The sequence below is a fragment of the Catharus ustulatus genome, chromosome 3 (assembly GCF_009819885.2).
Source record: "Catharus ustulatus isolate bCatUst1 chromosome 3, bCatUst1.pri.v2, whole genome shotgun sequence".
NCBI classification, from domain to species: Eukaryota; Metazoa; Chordata; class Aves; order Passeriformes; family Turdidae; genus Catharus; species Catharus ustulatus.
The window spans coordinates 87,610,166-87,625,158 of record NC_046223.1 but is presented as its reverse complement, the minus strand read 5'-3'; the positions used below and the strand labels follow the sequence as shown (position 1 = coordinate 87,625,158).

At 34.9% G+C, this 14,993-nt stretch overlaps 1 protein-coding gene across 29 annotated transcripts in view; it reads left to right on the top strand.

Moving 5' to 3' along the window:
* RIMS1 (regulating synaptic membrane exocytosis 1) overlaps positions 1–14,993 on the top strand; it is a 310,442-nt gene that overhangs the window by 193,486 nt on the left and 101,963 nt on the right. For 14 of the 29 annotated variants that reach the window (XM_033054831.2, XM_033054830.2, XM_033054843.2 and 11 more), the window contains 9 exons: positions 654–700; positions 1,726–1,838; positions 2,852–2,982; positions 3,305–3,476; positions 3,606–3,762; positions 4,984–5,055; positions 9,242–9,401; positions 9,884–10,009; positions 14,770–14,832. In XM_033054831.2, the coding sequence (XP_032910722.1) occupies positions 654–700; positions 1,726–1,838; positions 2,852–2,982; positions 3,305–3,476; positions 3,606–3,762; positions 4,984–5,055; positions 9,242–9,401; positions 9,884–10,009; positions 14,770–14,832 (1,041 nt within the window). Of the gene's footprint in view, positions 1–653; positions 701–1,725; positions 1,839–2,851; positions 2,983–3,304; positions 3,477–3,605; positions 3,763–4,983; positions 5,056–9,241; positions 9,402–9,883; positions 10,010–14,769; positions 14,837–14,993 lie in introns of those variants that run through there. The other 15 variants (XM_033054832.2, XM_033054834.2, XM_033054845.2 and 12 more) reach the window with 6 other exon arrangements.

Sequence of the window (14,993 nt, the reverse complement as noted above, 5' to 3'; positions counted from 1 at the left end):
TAATCAGTTTATCTTGTTTATATCCATATATGTGTTGGATATGTATGTGTTGAAAAATGTCCATACCAAATTGTAATGTGGTTTCATTTTCTTTTCTCCTTTGGAGAAATGCATTATTTACTTGTTTATTTCAGATTGCTAATGCTCTTTATTTTCCTTTTTTATTATTGTAAGACATTTTCATCAGTTTCATTCTCGAAACTCCTTGAGACATTTATATAAAAATTACTAGTGAGTTAATCTTTGTCTTATTTTTTTATTTTTGTTCCTCCAAAAAATAGTTGAACAACCATAGCGGTACTTCCTTTTGGCAAAGGAAGTATAGCTATGTACTATGTATTTTTCTCTTCCTAGAAGTTCTCTTTCTTTATTGTTCCAATTTTAAAAGCATCCTATAATCCATCCATAATGTTAACGTTGTAGTGCTCATATTGTTACAGCTGCTAGTTCTTTACCCTGGACATAGTTTGTGTTTGTACAATTTTCATGAGTGGTAGTAGAAAGTAAGCCTTTAAGTATTTCCTCTTTCTTTCATTGTAACCTTTTAGAACAGAAACATATCCATGTTTCTGAAAAAACCTGTCCCAGTGATGTATTTGTCACAGCCATAGATCATCGCTGTTGTTTCTAATTACTATGTATTCACATTTCAGTGATATTCCACGGATTCCTGAGACTTCCCACCCCCCATTAGAGTCTAGTGAGTACACACCTTGTTCCTTTCTTTAAGCATGATCTTGTACCTAGCAAAATTATTTCAACTACGAAATTTCTGAAAGATGATCTGTGAAAATTGCATTGGCACTGAGGTTTTTACGTGACAAAATTCAATGGGTTTTGGTCTTGTGTATTAAATTTGAAGCAATATGGATTTTATTAAACATATACAGATTTCAAATGTTAGCAGAATTCTATTTTTTCATTCTATATCTTTTGTTGTTATTGCCAAAATAATAATTTACTTCCCCTAACATAAGAGAGAGAACAGGTATAAGGGACTGCCAAAGTTACAGTGTCAGGATTTCACCTGCACCATGCGAAGTCCAGAGTTCTTGTTTCTCTTTTTTTTAAACAAGAAAACGTTGGTTAGGTATATTTTTTGTGTGTACTTCAAAAGACTGGTGTGCTTTATAACTATGCCATTTGAGTGTTTTTGGCCTGAGTATTTGAGGGCCATGGCTCCCAGTCCTTTTCCATCTGAACCTTTTCTGAGATGCAGCTAGAAGCCTTCCCTGGGACAGGGAAAGTGTGTTCACTTGTCACAAGCTCACATCACTAGTGAGAGCTGTTTCACTAGGGGAGAATTGATGACGTCCAGCACTTGGTGAAATATCCTCCATGCCAGATGCATGTCCTGCATGTCTTCCTATTAAAATTTCAGAGGGTACTGGGAGTATAATTCACACAACAGGTGTGGTTTATTCATCAAAGACTTAGGATCATAGAATCAGAATACTTTGTGTGGGGAGATGTGTAATTCAGTCAGAGAACAGTTTTTTATTTTAAACACCTGCTATGGTTTGTCTATGATGTATGAGGTACACTTCTTTTATTTTTTATTTCAAATACACCAGAAAATGATAGGTTTAATCTGGGATGTAGGGGTAAACAAGCAGTCTTTTCACTGTGTTTTCTAGATCACCTTTATACAATTCAAAGAAAAAGCAGTTCATAAGTTATCGAAATTTTGGATGGTAAGTTCACGTGTTTCTCATGTGGTTTTAGGTTCAAGTTCTTTTGAATCTCAGAAGATGGAAAGGCCTTCTATTTCTGTTATATCTCCGACTAGCCCTGGAGCCCTACGGGATGCACCTCAGGTCCTACCAGGGCAGCTTTCTGTGAGCATATTTTGTTTTTATTGAGATTTTAATGGAAATCTGTGAAGTGCTGGTCCCTCAGCCCTGCACATTCCCAAGGCCTATTGGGAGGCCAAGATAAATGTTCAGTGGTAGAGGTTAACATCTTTTAAAAGATTTTTAACACCTTCTGTGTGCACTAACAAGCTATCACTGTAATCATAGCAGACATAAGAAATTGTTGTCTTAATACACCAAAGAGTGCAGGAATTTATGTTGAGAAGAGCCCATAAAAGTAAAGAAGAGCCTTGAAACTTATAATTTTGTAGCTTTTGCATTGAAAATAGTGACTTTGCTGTACATGTTGCCGATAACAAGCATAATATCACTATTTTCTTTATGGGAGCATTTAAAGGGCTGTGTATTTGTTTAGCATTACACTATTCGGTAGTGCATTTTAATTTAGATACATCTTGGAACTTTCTTGAAGTCCTGCTTATAAAATATACTGTCAGTACTTAGACTTTTTTTTCTACATTCTTTTATTTTTTAATATTGATCATATTAATTCATGAGTATACAGCAGGATTAAAAATTTCCTAACATTACGATTCTGTTAGAAAATTATGTAGCTCTTTATTATTATTTCCATAAACACTTTTGAAAGGGTCACAATTTGAATAGATAGATTTCAACTATTCCTTGAGATTAGATGCAAGCAGAGCTTCCTATTTAATGTAGCTTTTAAGATGCAGGACTAAGACATGCTGGTTTAGGTGCACTTACAGATCCAAGATTATGCAGTGAGTACAGTAAACAATGTAAGTATAATCAGGCATCATAATTTTATTCAGCTGAGATAAATACAACAGTCTTTGGTATATACCATCATCTTTTCCATCTAGTCTAATTAAATATTAAGGGATTTTAAATGCAATATATCTCATTGTCTATGGGAAAAACACCAACAGTTACTTTTAAATTGTGGTTATTTTTGATGCAATCTGAAAATTGTTTCTTCTTCATTTTCAGTAATGTTTTCTGGTATCTTGTAGGTTAAACTCTGGTATGACAAAGTGGGACATCAGTTAATAGTAAATGTTCTACAGGCAACAGATTTGCCACCAAGAGTAGATGGACGCCCCAGAAATCCCTATGTAAAAATGTATTTTCTTCCAGACAGAAGGTAACTGTATTCCAGTTTGGAAAATTATGGTTTAATTTACCATGTATTGAACCAACTTTTAATGAATGCTTATAAAGAATTCCTTTTAATTTTTTTTTAATAACTAGATTAATTATAACAAATAACTGCACTTGAATCATGCAAGTCAGTATCAATTTAACTTTGTGTACTTTTGTAAGAATGTGATCCACTGTGCAGAAAATGCTTTCTTCATTTAGGCGTTATCGCCTAAGGGAAAATGAGAACAGTTATGGGCTGATGAGTGCATGGTATTTTCTGATTTATCTCTATGAATAATTTACAAAAAATATTTATGTTTCAGTGATAAAAGTAAAAGAAGGACCAAAACAGTAAAGAAAAGTCTAGAGCCAAAATGGAATCAAACTTTTCTCTACTCACATGTACATCGTAGAGATTTTAGAGAACGAATGCTTGAAATTACTGTATGGGATCAGCCAAGAGTACAAGAAGAAGAAAGTGAATTTCTTGGAGAGGTGATGCATACAATCACATTTCTTCTGAGTTCATTGCTTGGTTTCGAGCACATATGCATATGTATTTTGTATATGTGTTCCTCTGTGTACCTTCAAACCAAAATTGAAACCTGATGATTTTTCTGCTAGATTCTTATAGAGCTGGAGACAGCACTTTTAGATGATGAACCACATTGGTATAAGCTACAGACACATGATGAATCTTCACTACCTCTGCCTCAGCCATCACCATTCATGCCAAGAAGACATGTTCATGGTGGAGAAAGCACTAGCAAAAAATTACAAAGTAGGTCCAAATTCCATTAAGGTCTCTTAAATTTTAAATTAGAAATGCTGGATATGGTGTAATGGTACTTAAATTCCAAATAAAATAAAAAAGATACTTTTTAATAGTCTTTAAGAGTCATGAAAATGTGTGGCAGAAAGGCAATTTAAATTATGACAGTATGACATGTCAACCTTGCAACTGTGACATATAACTTTGAAGTGTGTGAAACCTGCTGGAATTGATTTGGCTTTCAATAGCAAAACAAAATTGTTCAAAGATTTACTTTTTTTTCATAAATTTCTTTTTAAATAGAAAAATTAATTTTTTAATTATTGGATACTTGAAAAAAATTAAAAGCATTTTATTTTATAAAAAGAAGTCCTTAAAGACTTACAAGGCTTAAAAACACTTTTCATCATAAAGTTAATCTCGACCTCCAATATGCTCATTAAAGTGTGCAGAAAAGAGAAATTGTATTCATGTATTTGAGAGGTACCGTTGTTTTCATGAGTGATTTCAGGTTTGTATGAGGCATGTTAAAAGAAGGAAGTATTTCAACATTGTAGTTTCTTTGTTCATTTAAATTAAGATTTACTTAAAAATATGAAAGATGTAGGGGATTATTTAAAAATACATTTCCAAGCCATTTTTCTGATTTTTCTAAAACATGAAAGTCATTCACTCCAGCCAATGCGTAGGAAATCAGTGCACATTCAGGAATGAACTATAAATATGTGTTACTGCTGTAATTGCTGCATAGATGCCCAAATGGAGGATATGTATAGAGAGAGAAAATTCAAGGTTAGTTTTTAGGAGAGATATCAGCTTTTCTAAAAGCTAGCAGTGCTGTTTCCTCTTCCTCTCTTTTGCCATATGCTGCCTCATCTCCTTTCCTGTTCAGCAAGCTGATTCAGCATATTCACTGAAGTAGCACAGAAGTGTTTTTTCTTTTACTTGAGCTTTTCTTTTGGAGGCTTAGCGAGATAAACTATCCTAGTAGTTTATTAGGATTACAGAGGACTTGAGGGGAGGAGAAGGAAAGGAGGCTGCAGCAGCTGTAAGATGTTCAATTGGCTCAGCTGTCTTGTGAAGCATCAGTCACTGAAGTTGAGTTCTCCTTCTCTATTGTTTTGACTTAAAATCATCTTTTTGGTTTCATTATTATGTTAAATGAACATATATTTACATAGTATAACATGACCAGATGTTCAGGTATTTGTTTACCTTACTGTTGTGCAGGATCTCGGCCAATCAGTGATAGTGACATCTCAGATTTTGATGTTGATGATGGTATTGGAGTTGTTCCTCCAGGTGCGTGGATGAACAGCATGGTCCTGCTTTCTTTTTCTTCTTCCTTTTTGCTTGTTTGGATTTTCTTTTTTCTTTATAATATTTTGGAATATTGAGGATACTGGTTTTGGAGAGTGGAAAAAACAGCTTTCCTGATTATTCCATGGTACCTGTCTCATACCTGGTAAATTAAAAGAGTCTACTATTCATTAATTTATATTTATTTTGCTTATCACTCTTCATATGGGGCCCACTGGTTGGTTCAAATTGGTCAATTTTTTAGTGTTTAATACTCCAAGCATTATTTAAAATGCAAATTGAATGACCCCCACATTTTAAAATAGTTAAGATTTAAGTTTTTATTGCAAGCATTTTTTTTATTATTTTGCTTTTTGCTTGAAACTTAGCTTTAATACAGTCTCCCATGGACTTTATTGATAATGCATGGCTATAGATCAAGATGCATGTAGCATGGCTATATCTTTTATACTTTTCATAAGCCTTCATGAACTATCATTACCCTAAATGTTCATAAATATTTACTTGTAGAGACTGTCATGGTTTTACTTTTAGTTCAGCATTTCTACATACTGAAAATCTTGAGGATTATCTTGGATACCACATTCTTCTAGTTCTCATTCACAAGTTGCCACAAGTCAGATAAATATGTTCCCCAATTATCCTTGTCACGGAAGGAGATCAGGTTAGTCAGGCAGAATCTTCCAGAAAGTTATTAATTTTCTCTTTTTCCTGAAGTATGGAGGAAAAGAAATGAAGTTATCTAGCCCCTTAATATCTCAAGATTTTCACAAAGGTTATTGCTCATTTTCTAAAATATAAACATATAACTAAAAAATGTAAAAGCACAAAATTTCACTTCATCTCCATGCAAGCTAAAAACATGAAGAAAAATAGTTTTACTAATTTAACTAACCTTGAAAATCCTTAAAACTATAGTTTCAAAGTTTTTACCAAATGCTATGGCAAATGCAGTATTAGAATTTAGGAATAACAAAGAAAAATATTTTCCTAGAAGTTTCAGCAGCTGCAAAGAATAACTTCTTGTCAGTGGAAGTGAAGATTGTTACATCAAAAATCGTGGTACTTTAATAAATTCCAAAATATTTTAAGAAAAGTATTTTTCCCTCGTCATATCACTAATCAATGAGTATTATCTTTCATGTAATTATACCGTCCTCATTTATTAGTAGAACCTTGCAGTGATATACATACCTTTTTTTTTAATCAGCTCTTAGATATGTTCATAAAAGTTTATATCAACAGCTGAAAGTAACTTTAATTTGAAGCTCAGGTTTAACAAAAATGATTTTGTGGTATGCTGACATCTGTTCACATGAAGAAAATATTATTTTAAGTCTCTCAACCTCTGCATATATGAGATATGCTTAATCTCTGAAGTTTGTGATCCTGAGCTGTTCTTAAACCAGTCTCTCTGGGTCTGTATTCTACTGGGTAACCCAGTACTCCATAAGATCAGTGAAGGTTTTAATAAAATCTGAACATGTTTTGAGACCAATCTGTTAAACAAAGGTTCAGTAGCTTCTTTAATTAAAAACAAAGCAAAAAAAACCAAACTGATATACAGTTGGCAATATCCCCAGTGGTGTTTTTAACAAGCTACATTGCTTATGCTATGGATAGCTCTTCACAGCAGTTTCTTTTTCTGTCACATGTAACCTATATATTTGCCTTGCTTGTGTAGCAGGGGGGTGACATCAATACCTTGTCCTTGTCTGTATTGTCTTTAAGGAAAAATAATATAATACTGGTATCAAATGTTTGCTAGAACCATTTTCATCATCCATCCTGCATTCATTTCCTGTCACACCTGACAGTTTCCCATGAGCAAGTGAGAAACTCCTGCATAAATTACCATCAGCTTGGTTGCTGCTATCATGCTGGTCCATGCAAAATTTTTCTCTGCTCATGTTGAAGAGCACAGAGCCTTTGTATTTGAGGATAGGAGGAAATGTTATTGTTGCTGTCAGTGTCATGGTCAGTGTGAAAGTAGGGGTGTGACTTGACGAGTTCAACAGTTCTTGAATTAATACTTGGGATAAGTATGAATTACTGTCTGTGTTCTGTAAGCTTTGTGTACACACACTGCATAAGTTTCAGGTATTGTTCCCTAGATAGCTTGACTATGCAAAATACATAACGTAAAATAGTGTTTCTATATGCTAGACTACTAGACTTCAGAGACTTCTGAGACTTCTGAGTCTAATCCTACAATAATTCTATGTATGGATTTTTAGGGAGACCAGAAGTCCTCTAGAAATATATTTTAAATTTAAATTAATATTTCATTTTTTAAACTTAAATTGCATATATTTTAGTACAATTACCTAAAGATTCTAAAGAAGTTTAAGATTTCTTTGGTTTAAATGTTTAATATATGTAAACTGCTCTTCCTTCTGATAGCAATTACAGGATTTTTTATAATACAAGCTTATCTGGAAAATGAAATATCTTTTTGCAAATACAGCTTAGATTTAGTTATCCTGGGAAAGGGAGTACATCCAGCTTTTGTGATATATTTTCTTTGTCTGACAAAAGACCTAGATATTTTCTGCAGCAATCCTGGTTCGTGAACCTCCATTAAAGTCCTGAGGGAGTCCCCCTTTTACTTCAAAATTTTTACGTAATCCTTGTCCTGAGATCAGGGAGATCCTCATGTTTCTTTATAATTTTATTACAGAACTCCAAAACACTTTTTTGGTGGGTAAGGTATTCCAGCATCACAGCATTCCAAAACCTACAGAACCTATTTTGGAGTCCTGCTTTCTTAAAAGGCTCATAAACTGCAGTAGCTAGTTTCATGTATGTTGTCAGCTTTTAGAGGCCATTAGGATACACTGGTAAACTCTTATACATTTTGGGGAAAAAAAAGGAAAGCTTCTTTGATGTTTGAGGTCAAGGTTTAGACTTGCAGCTAAAGAGGTTGCTAAATGTCACTGAATACATGATCAAGCCTAATGCATACTCTGTATACAGGGCACACTTTTAAAAGAGGGACTGTTTGTAATTTGGTAGAAGACCAGAAAGAACTAGAATAATTATACAAATTATATAAAATATAAAAACTCCCCCCCTAGTTAAAACCCTGTAGTGAGATCCATAAAAAGTGTGATTTATTTAATTTATTAAATTTCTCCAGTTGACAATTGGATGACAAAATCAGTCTTTTCCTGCATGAAAAGAATTCTGACATAGCCTGTTTTTTTAGCTGAACAAAATCATGTATTACAGTAACTTTAATGCTAGATAAATTCAGAGAAGAAGAAAGATTATTATTTTGCTACCTAAGCAAGAATTTGTGAAGTGATTAAAGGATGATTTAAGAGATTATTTTCTATATAATTAAGGGATTTTCTGTTAAGGGATTCTTGTAATCTCATTTAAATGTCTAGAAAGCAGCAAGTGAAGTCTGAGCTGATCTCCTTAGGCTTTTTTGGGAAGCTACCTTTTGAAAACTGTTACCTTACTGAGCTTCATTGTCTGTTTTAGGATGGGAGTCAAAATGTATAACAAGGCAAAGAGTGTGCTACGTAGAAAAACACACAACAACATTGAAATATTGAAAATGTACTAAAATTTTACTGATTTTTTTTTAATCCAATTTGAAAATACTGAGAGAAATTTTGTCACTTAGTCATAGTATTTGGAAAAATTATTCTGCAAATTATGCAACACCCAATATTCAGTAAAATATACTCTAAATCCTAGTCGTTTTTAAAGTAGGTGGCTTTGGCCAAGTTCAGAAGGAGAACATCTTTGTGTTTAACTGAAACAAGAGGCAGAAAGATGCTTTACATATCAGCAGCCCTGTGTCTGCAAGCATGGTTTCTCCATTTTTTAGATGAGGTAAACCTGCATTGTTTGGATTCCTTTCAAATATATTTTAATATACACAAAATACCCAAAATATTTTTCCCCAAGTAAGAAAACTGCTCCACATATTCCAGTAAATTGAAAAGTCTCATTTTTTCAGTCTCTGTAGATGTAGACATTTAAAGGTAATGCTAGTAATTTATTCTGCATGATACATGTGGAGTGTACCACAGCTGAATGATGACCTGAAAATTGTATAATCGTTTGGATACGTGTTCCTGGAAGACTAGCCATCTGAATTCTTTCTAAACCCAGACCTTTGTTGTCTAATTGCCTTTTGTTACCCTCTTGCCAGTAGGTTATAGGTCTAGTACTAGAGAAAGTAAATCCACAACGCTAACTGTGCCAGAACAGCAAAGAACAACAACACATCATCGTTCACGTTCTGTGTCTCCTCACCGTGGTGACGATCAGGGCAGGCCCCGTTCACGTTTACCAAATGTGCCATTACAGAGGTAGGCATCACAAGTGAAACTCAATGTGCTATCACGTTCCTATCATGTGTCATTATTCTCTTGTTTGGGAATTTTTCACGATTTTAAAGCTTTGTTTTTGTATCTGAATTTATTAGTGCAGTATTTGAACTTGATATATGCTTTTATTAGTCACTCAAGGGCACTCGTGGGATGAATCATAACTTTGTAAGACTTACCTCTTTCTACTCATATTTTCTCTGTGATTCATCATCTGTGTACCATAACTAATACATAGGTTTGGAAATCTTTTTTTCAGTCAGTGGCCAAATCTTCTATGAAGCCACTTAAGTATATTTGTAGGATAATAGTGGCATGTGTAAATTGCATAATTTTTAATGTAATTCTCTCAGAAATCAACTATTCATTATTTATGATTAAAAAACTTCCTTCAACCAACTTGTGCTGTGATCCATTGTTATTCGTGAGAAAACAAGATTATCTTATGTATTTCTGCTTTTCAGGAGTTTAGATGAAATTCATCAAATGAGAAGGTCACGTTCTCCAACTAGACACCATGATGCCTCCAGAACTCCAGTTGATTACAGATCCAGAGAGATGGATAGTCAGTATTTATCTGATCAAGAAAGGTACATTGTCAGCCTGAACATGGAAAAAAGTTTGGAAACATCTTTTCCAGTTTGCCTAATTTTCAAGTTTTCATTAGAAATGTGACTGATATCAGTGGGGAAGGAAGAGAATTCATCATAACTGATAGATCTAGTGCCACTGGCAAATAATCTATACAATTTTTTTAGTAAAACTGTGTACTGGGTTGACAGTAATTGCAGGTATCTAGATAAATGTTTCTTGTCTGTTTGTCCTAGATATTCTACTGCTCCTTCATAAATAAAGCCCAGAGTTTTTTGCTAGAAAGCCATACATCTTCATGTATGCCCTAGCTCTCCTTGTAATGTACCAGAATTTACCAGTTGTGCTAACCAGCAAAATACAGGACATGAATTCTTCCTAGCTGGCAGTTGGATGCATACTGGTTTGGATTCATATGCTTATAATTTTTGGACATCTATAGGAGCAGTCTCTCAGCATCCTATGTAACATTTTGGTGAGCTTTGTACATTATCCAGGCATAGCAAGGATAGTTGCAGTACTAGCTGTAGTGTGCAAAAATTTCCAGTCTTAGATGTGTGGCACATACACATCTTTCCCTGGAAAACATGGAGTGGCTCCACTCTAGGAGCATGTGGTCTCTCCTAGTAGGCACTGTTTTCAGGTGTCTAGGAATAATATTCTGATAAAATGGAAGAAATTAGAATTTCTGTTTAGTTTATAGATGCAAAAAAAAGTTAGAAATGTATTTCAGCTCAGGAATTGTGAAAAATAATGATGACAGTCACGGAGATTATCAATCTTTATGGAATGTTGTTTATTTTTTAAAAATCATATATCTAGACTATAATAGCAAACTTACCATTCAGATAAGATCAATTGGCAATGTCTTTGATTTTTTTTTTCTTGGCAGTAAGTACAGTAATTTCACGAATACAAGCCGCACCAATTTGACTAAGATTTTGCTCCTAAACCGGAAATGCGGCTAATACTCAGGAGCAGCTAATATGTGAATAATTTTCTGACATTTACAACCTCAGAAGTGCCAGCCAGAGTGCCGACCCGAGCAGCTGCAAAGTCGGCATTTTGCGATTGTTACAAATCGCTACTCTGTTGCACCGCGGGTGGAGCCTGGCTGCCTGCAGGCAGCACGGGGGGCGGGGAGAGAGGAGGGAGAGCTCTTTCCTTCCTTCCTCTGCCACAGCCCGGGGAAGAGACGGGGGGCCCCCGCGCCGCCATTGCCGCGGCCCGGGGAGGAGGGGAGGGACCCGGGCCGCCCCTGCCGCGGCTCTGGGAGGTGGCGGGGGGCTCCGTCCCCGCCCGCCGCCACGGGAGTTGGGGGGACTCCGTCCCTGCCTGCCACCACAGGGCAGCGCCGGGCCGTGGTGACCGAGCCCAGTGGCAGCGGCGACTGGCCCCCAGTGGCCCCGCTGAGCGGCAGCACCGGGCTGGGCTACCTGGCCCCGTCAGCAGCCCCTAGCGGGCTGAGCCTGCACAGCCTTAGCTCAGCCAGTAAACCCCGCCCTGCCGCCGTTCTGTTACTATTTGGCAACTTTGTTGCACACGGGTCCTCGCTGGGAACGACAGAGTGGCTTATACTCGGGTGCGGTTTATTTATGGACAAAAAACGAAATATTTGCCAACACCCAGAGATGCGGCTTATACTCAGTGCAGCTTGTATTAGTGAATTTACTGTAACTACTTTTAGAACTAAGTATAACAAAATCTTTCCCTACAATCCAGTAAATTCAATATGGAAAGTACCTTTCATAGTGAGGTGAAAAAATGTAAACACTAAATCATAGAAACCTCTGGAAATCTTTGGCCAGTTTTGAAGCAGCATAAAGTCTGAGTAACAGATGGCTATTGCAGTTAAGCTAGTTCAGTTTTGTATGTGATCTTGCCTGTTTTACTTTTGTAGTATGGTAATGTAGGTGTAGGAATTAATGAGTTACCTGGTACATTTAAAAACTCAAATTTATAGGCAAGAAGTGTGTAGAGAATTGACTAAGTTGGATTTTTGTAGTGAATTTTCTTTCAGATGGGAATTAAAATAGTTTCTAAATATAGTAGTCAGATTTATAGTTAGGCTAATTAAGTAATGTCTACTTGTTGCAAATTTTTTCTGTTTTTATTTATTTTGGGTGATGATATATTCAAAAGATTCCTGAAGATATTTATTCAATTGATTTCTTATTCATCAGATTTGAAGAGAAAAAGGCTTTAAAAAGTAACTTTTGTCAGTATAAATATAGATGGTTAACTGCCTAACTTTTCTAGTAAAACCTCAAAACTAGACATATCTGGTGATATATGCATGGATTATGATTGGAGAAGAGCTGGGTTTACACTGAGCCTTTCCTGGGGGTGAGCAATGGGCTGCTGGATTTGTTCTGAATCTTTTCAGTGTTCACAAAACTTTTTTCGGAAGTTTAAAGATCAAACATGAAGGATGTATGTGGCTTATTTGCAGGATTTAAAGATGGTTCCATGTACCTACTGTCCTGGAATAATAATCTTGTCTGCAGTGGTCTCCTTTTCCCCATTTTCCTTTTCATCTTTTCCCCCAGATTTTGCCAGTTGTGAAGGCTGTTTAATTCTAGCAGGTTGTGCCAGCTTTCAGTACAAGAGAATAGCATCATATGAAAGATCCAAGTTAGGTTTTCTTGAGAAAGATCCTCTGTCACATCCAAGAATTAAAAAAACCCGACTTTGTTAAATATTAAGAGTAGTTTAGATATTATGTGTGGTACATTTACTGAACCCTTCATCTAAACAAGTACATTCACATAGATATCTAATATAAACTTGGCTTGAAAGCTAAGGAATTTTCTGATCATTGCATTCCAGAAATTGCAGCTGCTGATTAGTTCCAATAATTTTATCAGTGATCTGTTACTGGTTCAAAATTAATATTAAATAATAATATAGGTCTTTGTAAAAATAGTTACTACCACTCTCTTACAGAAGCATCTGTTGCAATGAATTTACAGTGGAACTTATTTGTCCACTTCAACAGTTTTATATATATTTCTATACATATATACACATATGTATGAATATATATAAACTGTTAGGAAAAGCTTTTTATTAAGAAATCATGGTCCAATTTTGAAAAGCATGGCACTTTTCTTTTCTTTTTTTTTTTAATGTGTTTCTTTTATTCCTAAGTAAAATCTGAATTGTGAGTATAGAGAACATTTATTTGAGAATAGTAATCTCTACTTTATGTCTCCCAAACCAGATTTAGTTTATCAGAGAACTGCATATTCTCACAATTTTGTTAATCTTCTTGATGATTCTTTTCCCTTTTTTTTTTTTTTTCTTAACTAGAATATTTAATGTGGATTTGCTATTTTATATCACTTTTCAGGATGACTTTTTTTATTAGTGCTTGCATTGGACCAATTACAATAGATACTCTTTGGCTTAGGAAAGGTAAATATTAACAATGTTCCCTATGATTTAATGTAGACTTTGCATCTACTTTGCAACTCTAAAGAAAATAGTAACTTTTTTTCCTAAAATCCATAGTTATTTGTAGTTAGGAAACCTGCATATAAATTCTATCAGTCCTCTGAGGTTATGAATAGAAATTTGGCTTAGAAAGAAAATTTTAAAATTCAATTCAATTCTAGTTCATATTGGTGCATCAAGCTAGTGGCTCCAGATGTAATTAAATCTTACATGACTCACAAACCATTATTTCAAGCTGCCCAATTTAGAATTTTAGATAAATAATGCCTATAGTGTATCAATGAAATGGATCATTTTATAATGGCATGAAGTGTGAAACACATTGAACAACTGCTGCTTTATCTGTTTTGTAATGTTTTCTCTCTTTTTTTTTTTTTTTTTGCCATAGTGCTTCATGGGATTCCCTGCTTCTTTTAAAATTAGCATGTTTCCATGAAGCTTACCTTTAATTTCATATTTACAATGATAGGAGATTTGGAGCTTGGTCTTTCTGATTGTGTTGGAGTGCGTTAAACTGCTGGCTTAATTTGAGGAATATTTCATATCACAGTCATGTTTGCCGTAGGCATAAATATGCATTAATTTTACCATCTTGCTGGCTATAGTATGTGTTTGGTTGCAGTACAAGAAAAATAGAATAGATGACTGATTTTCCTCAATTTGAAAGAATAAGAAACAAAAAGTCTGATGGCTGACTAGCTTTTTTGTTAGTTTCTTTAGGATTGTCATTACAAAATACCTTTGAAAGCTATGAGTCAGAATTTATGTTTGGCCAAACACAATATTTCTAATGAGCATATATTTTTGGTTTTTCCTAAAGGGTGAGTGGTTATTTTTCCCATAAACCAAGCTGCACTAAATCATGATCAAACCTTCAGTGCTTTTATGTGTATGATTTTGCAGCTTATGAAGCTACAAAACCCAACACTAAACAAACAACAGGCATCTTTTTTTTTCCTAAAGCAGTTCTCCATTAATTAGTTCATGAGACAGGAGGTTATTAGAAAACTGTAGCCATTTTATGTATTTGCTTCATCATGAAGAGTTATGAAAAAGTAATTCTGAGTTAGAAAGAAAAATATCACATAAGGAGATGCCACATTAAAATGAATTTGTTGAAACTGTAGTTATTACATGCATTTTTTGGCTCATATTTTTTGAGACGTGCAGTCTTATCAGACTATCTGGGTGAAGGCTTCTCATTTCTTTTTATGTTTTCATTTGCTTCTCATTGGCATAACCCATGTCATCTAATGCTTCATAACTATATCTGTTTCACTCACCACCCATCCTGTCTGTGCAGTGAGCTTCTTATGCTGCCCAGAGCAAAGCGAGGAAGAAGTGCAGAGTGCCTACATACCATCAGGTAAATACAGGAATGTGGGAATCATGAACACATCTGGTTAGCTGTCCATACTTTGTGTGCCCAACGTTTTTTCCATGGTGGTATTTAGTCCCAGTAAATAAAGAACTTCCAGGTACATTGTGGTCCAGATGTCAGTTGTCCTTTTTTGTTTGTCTTAATTC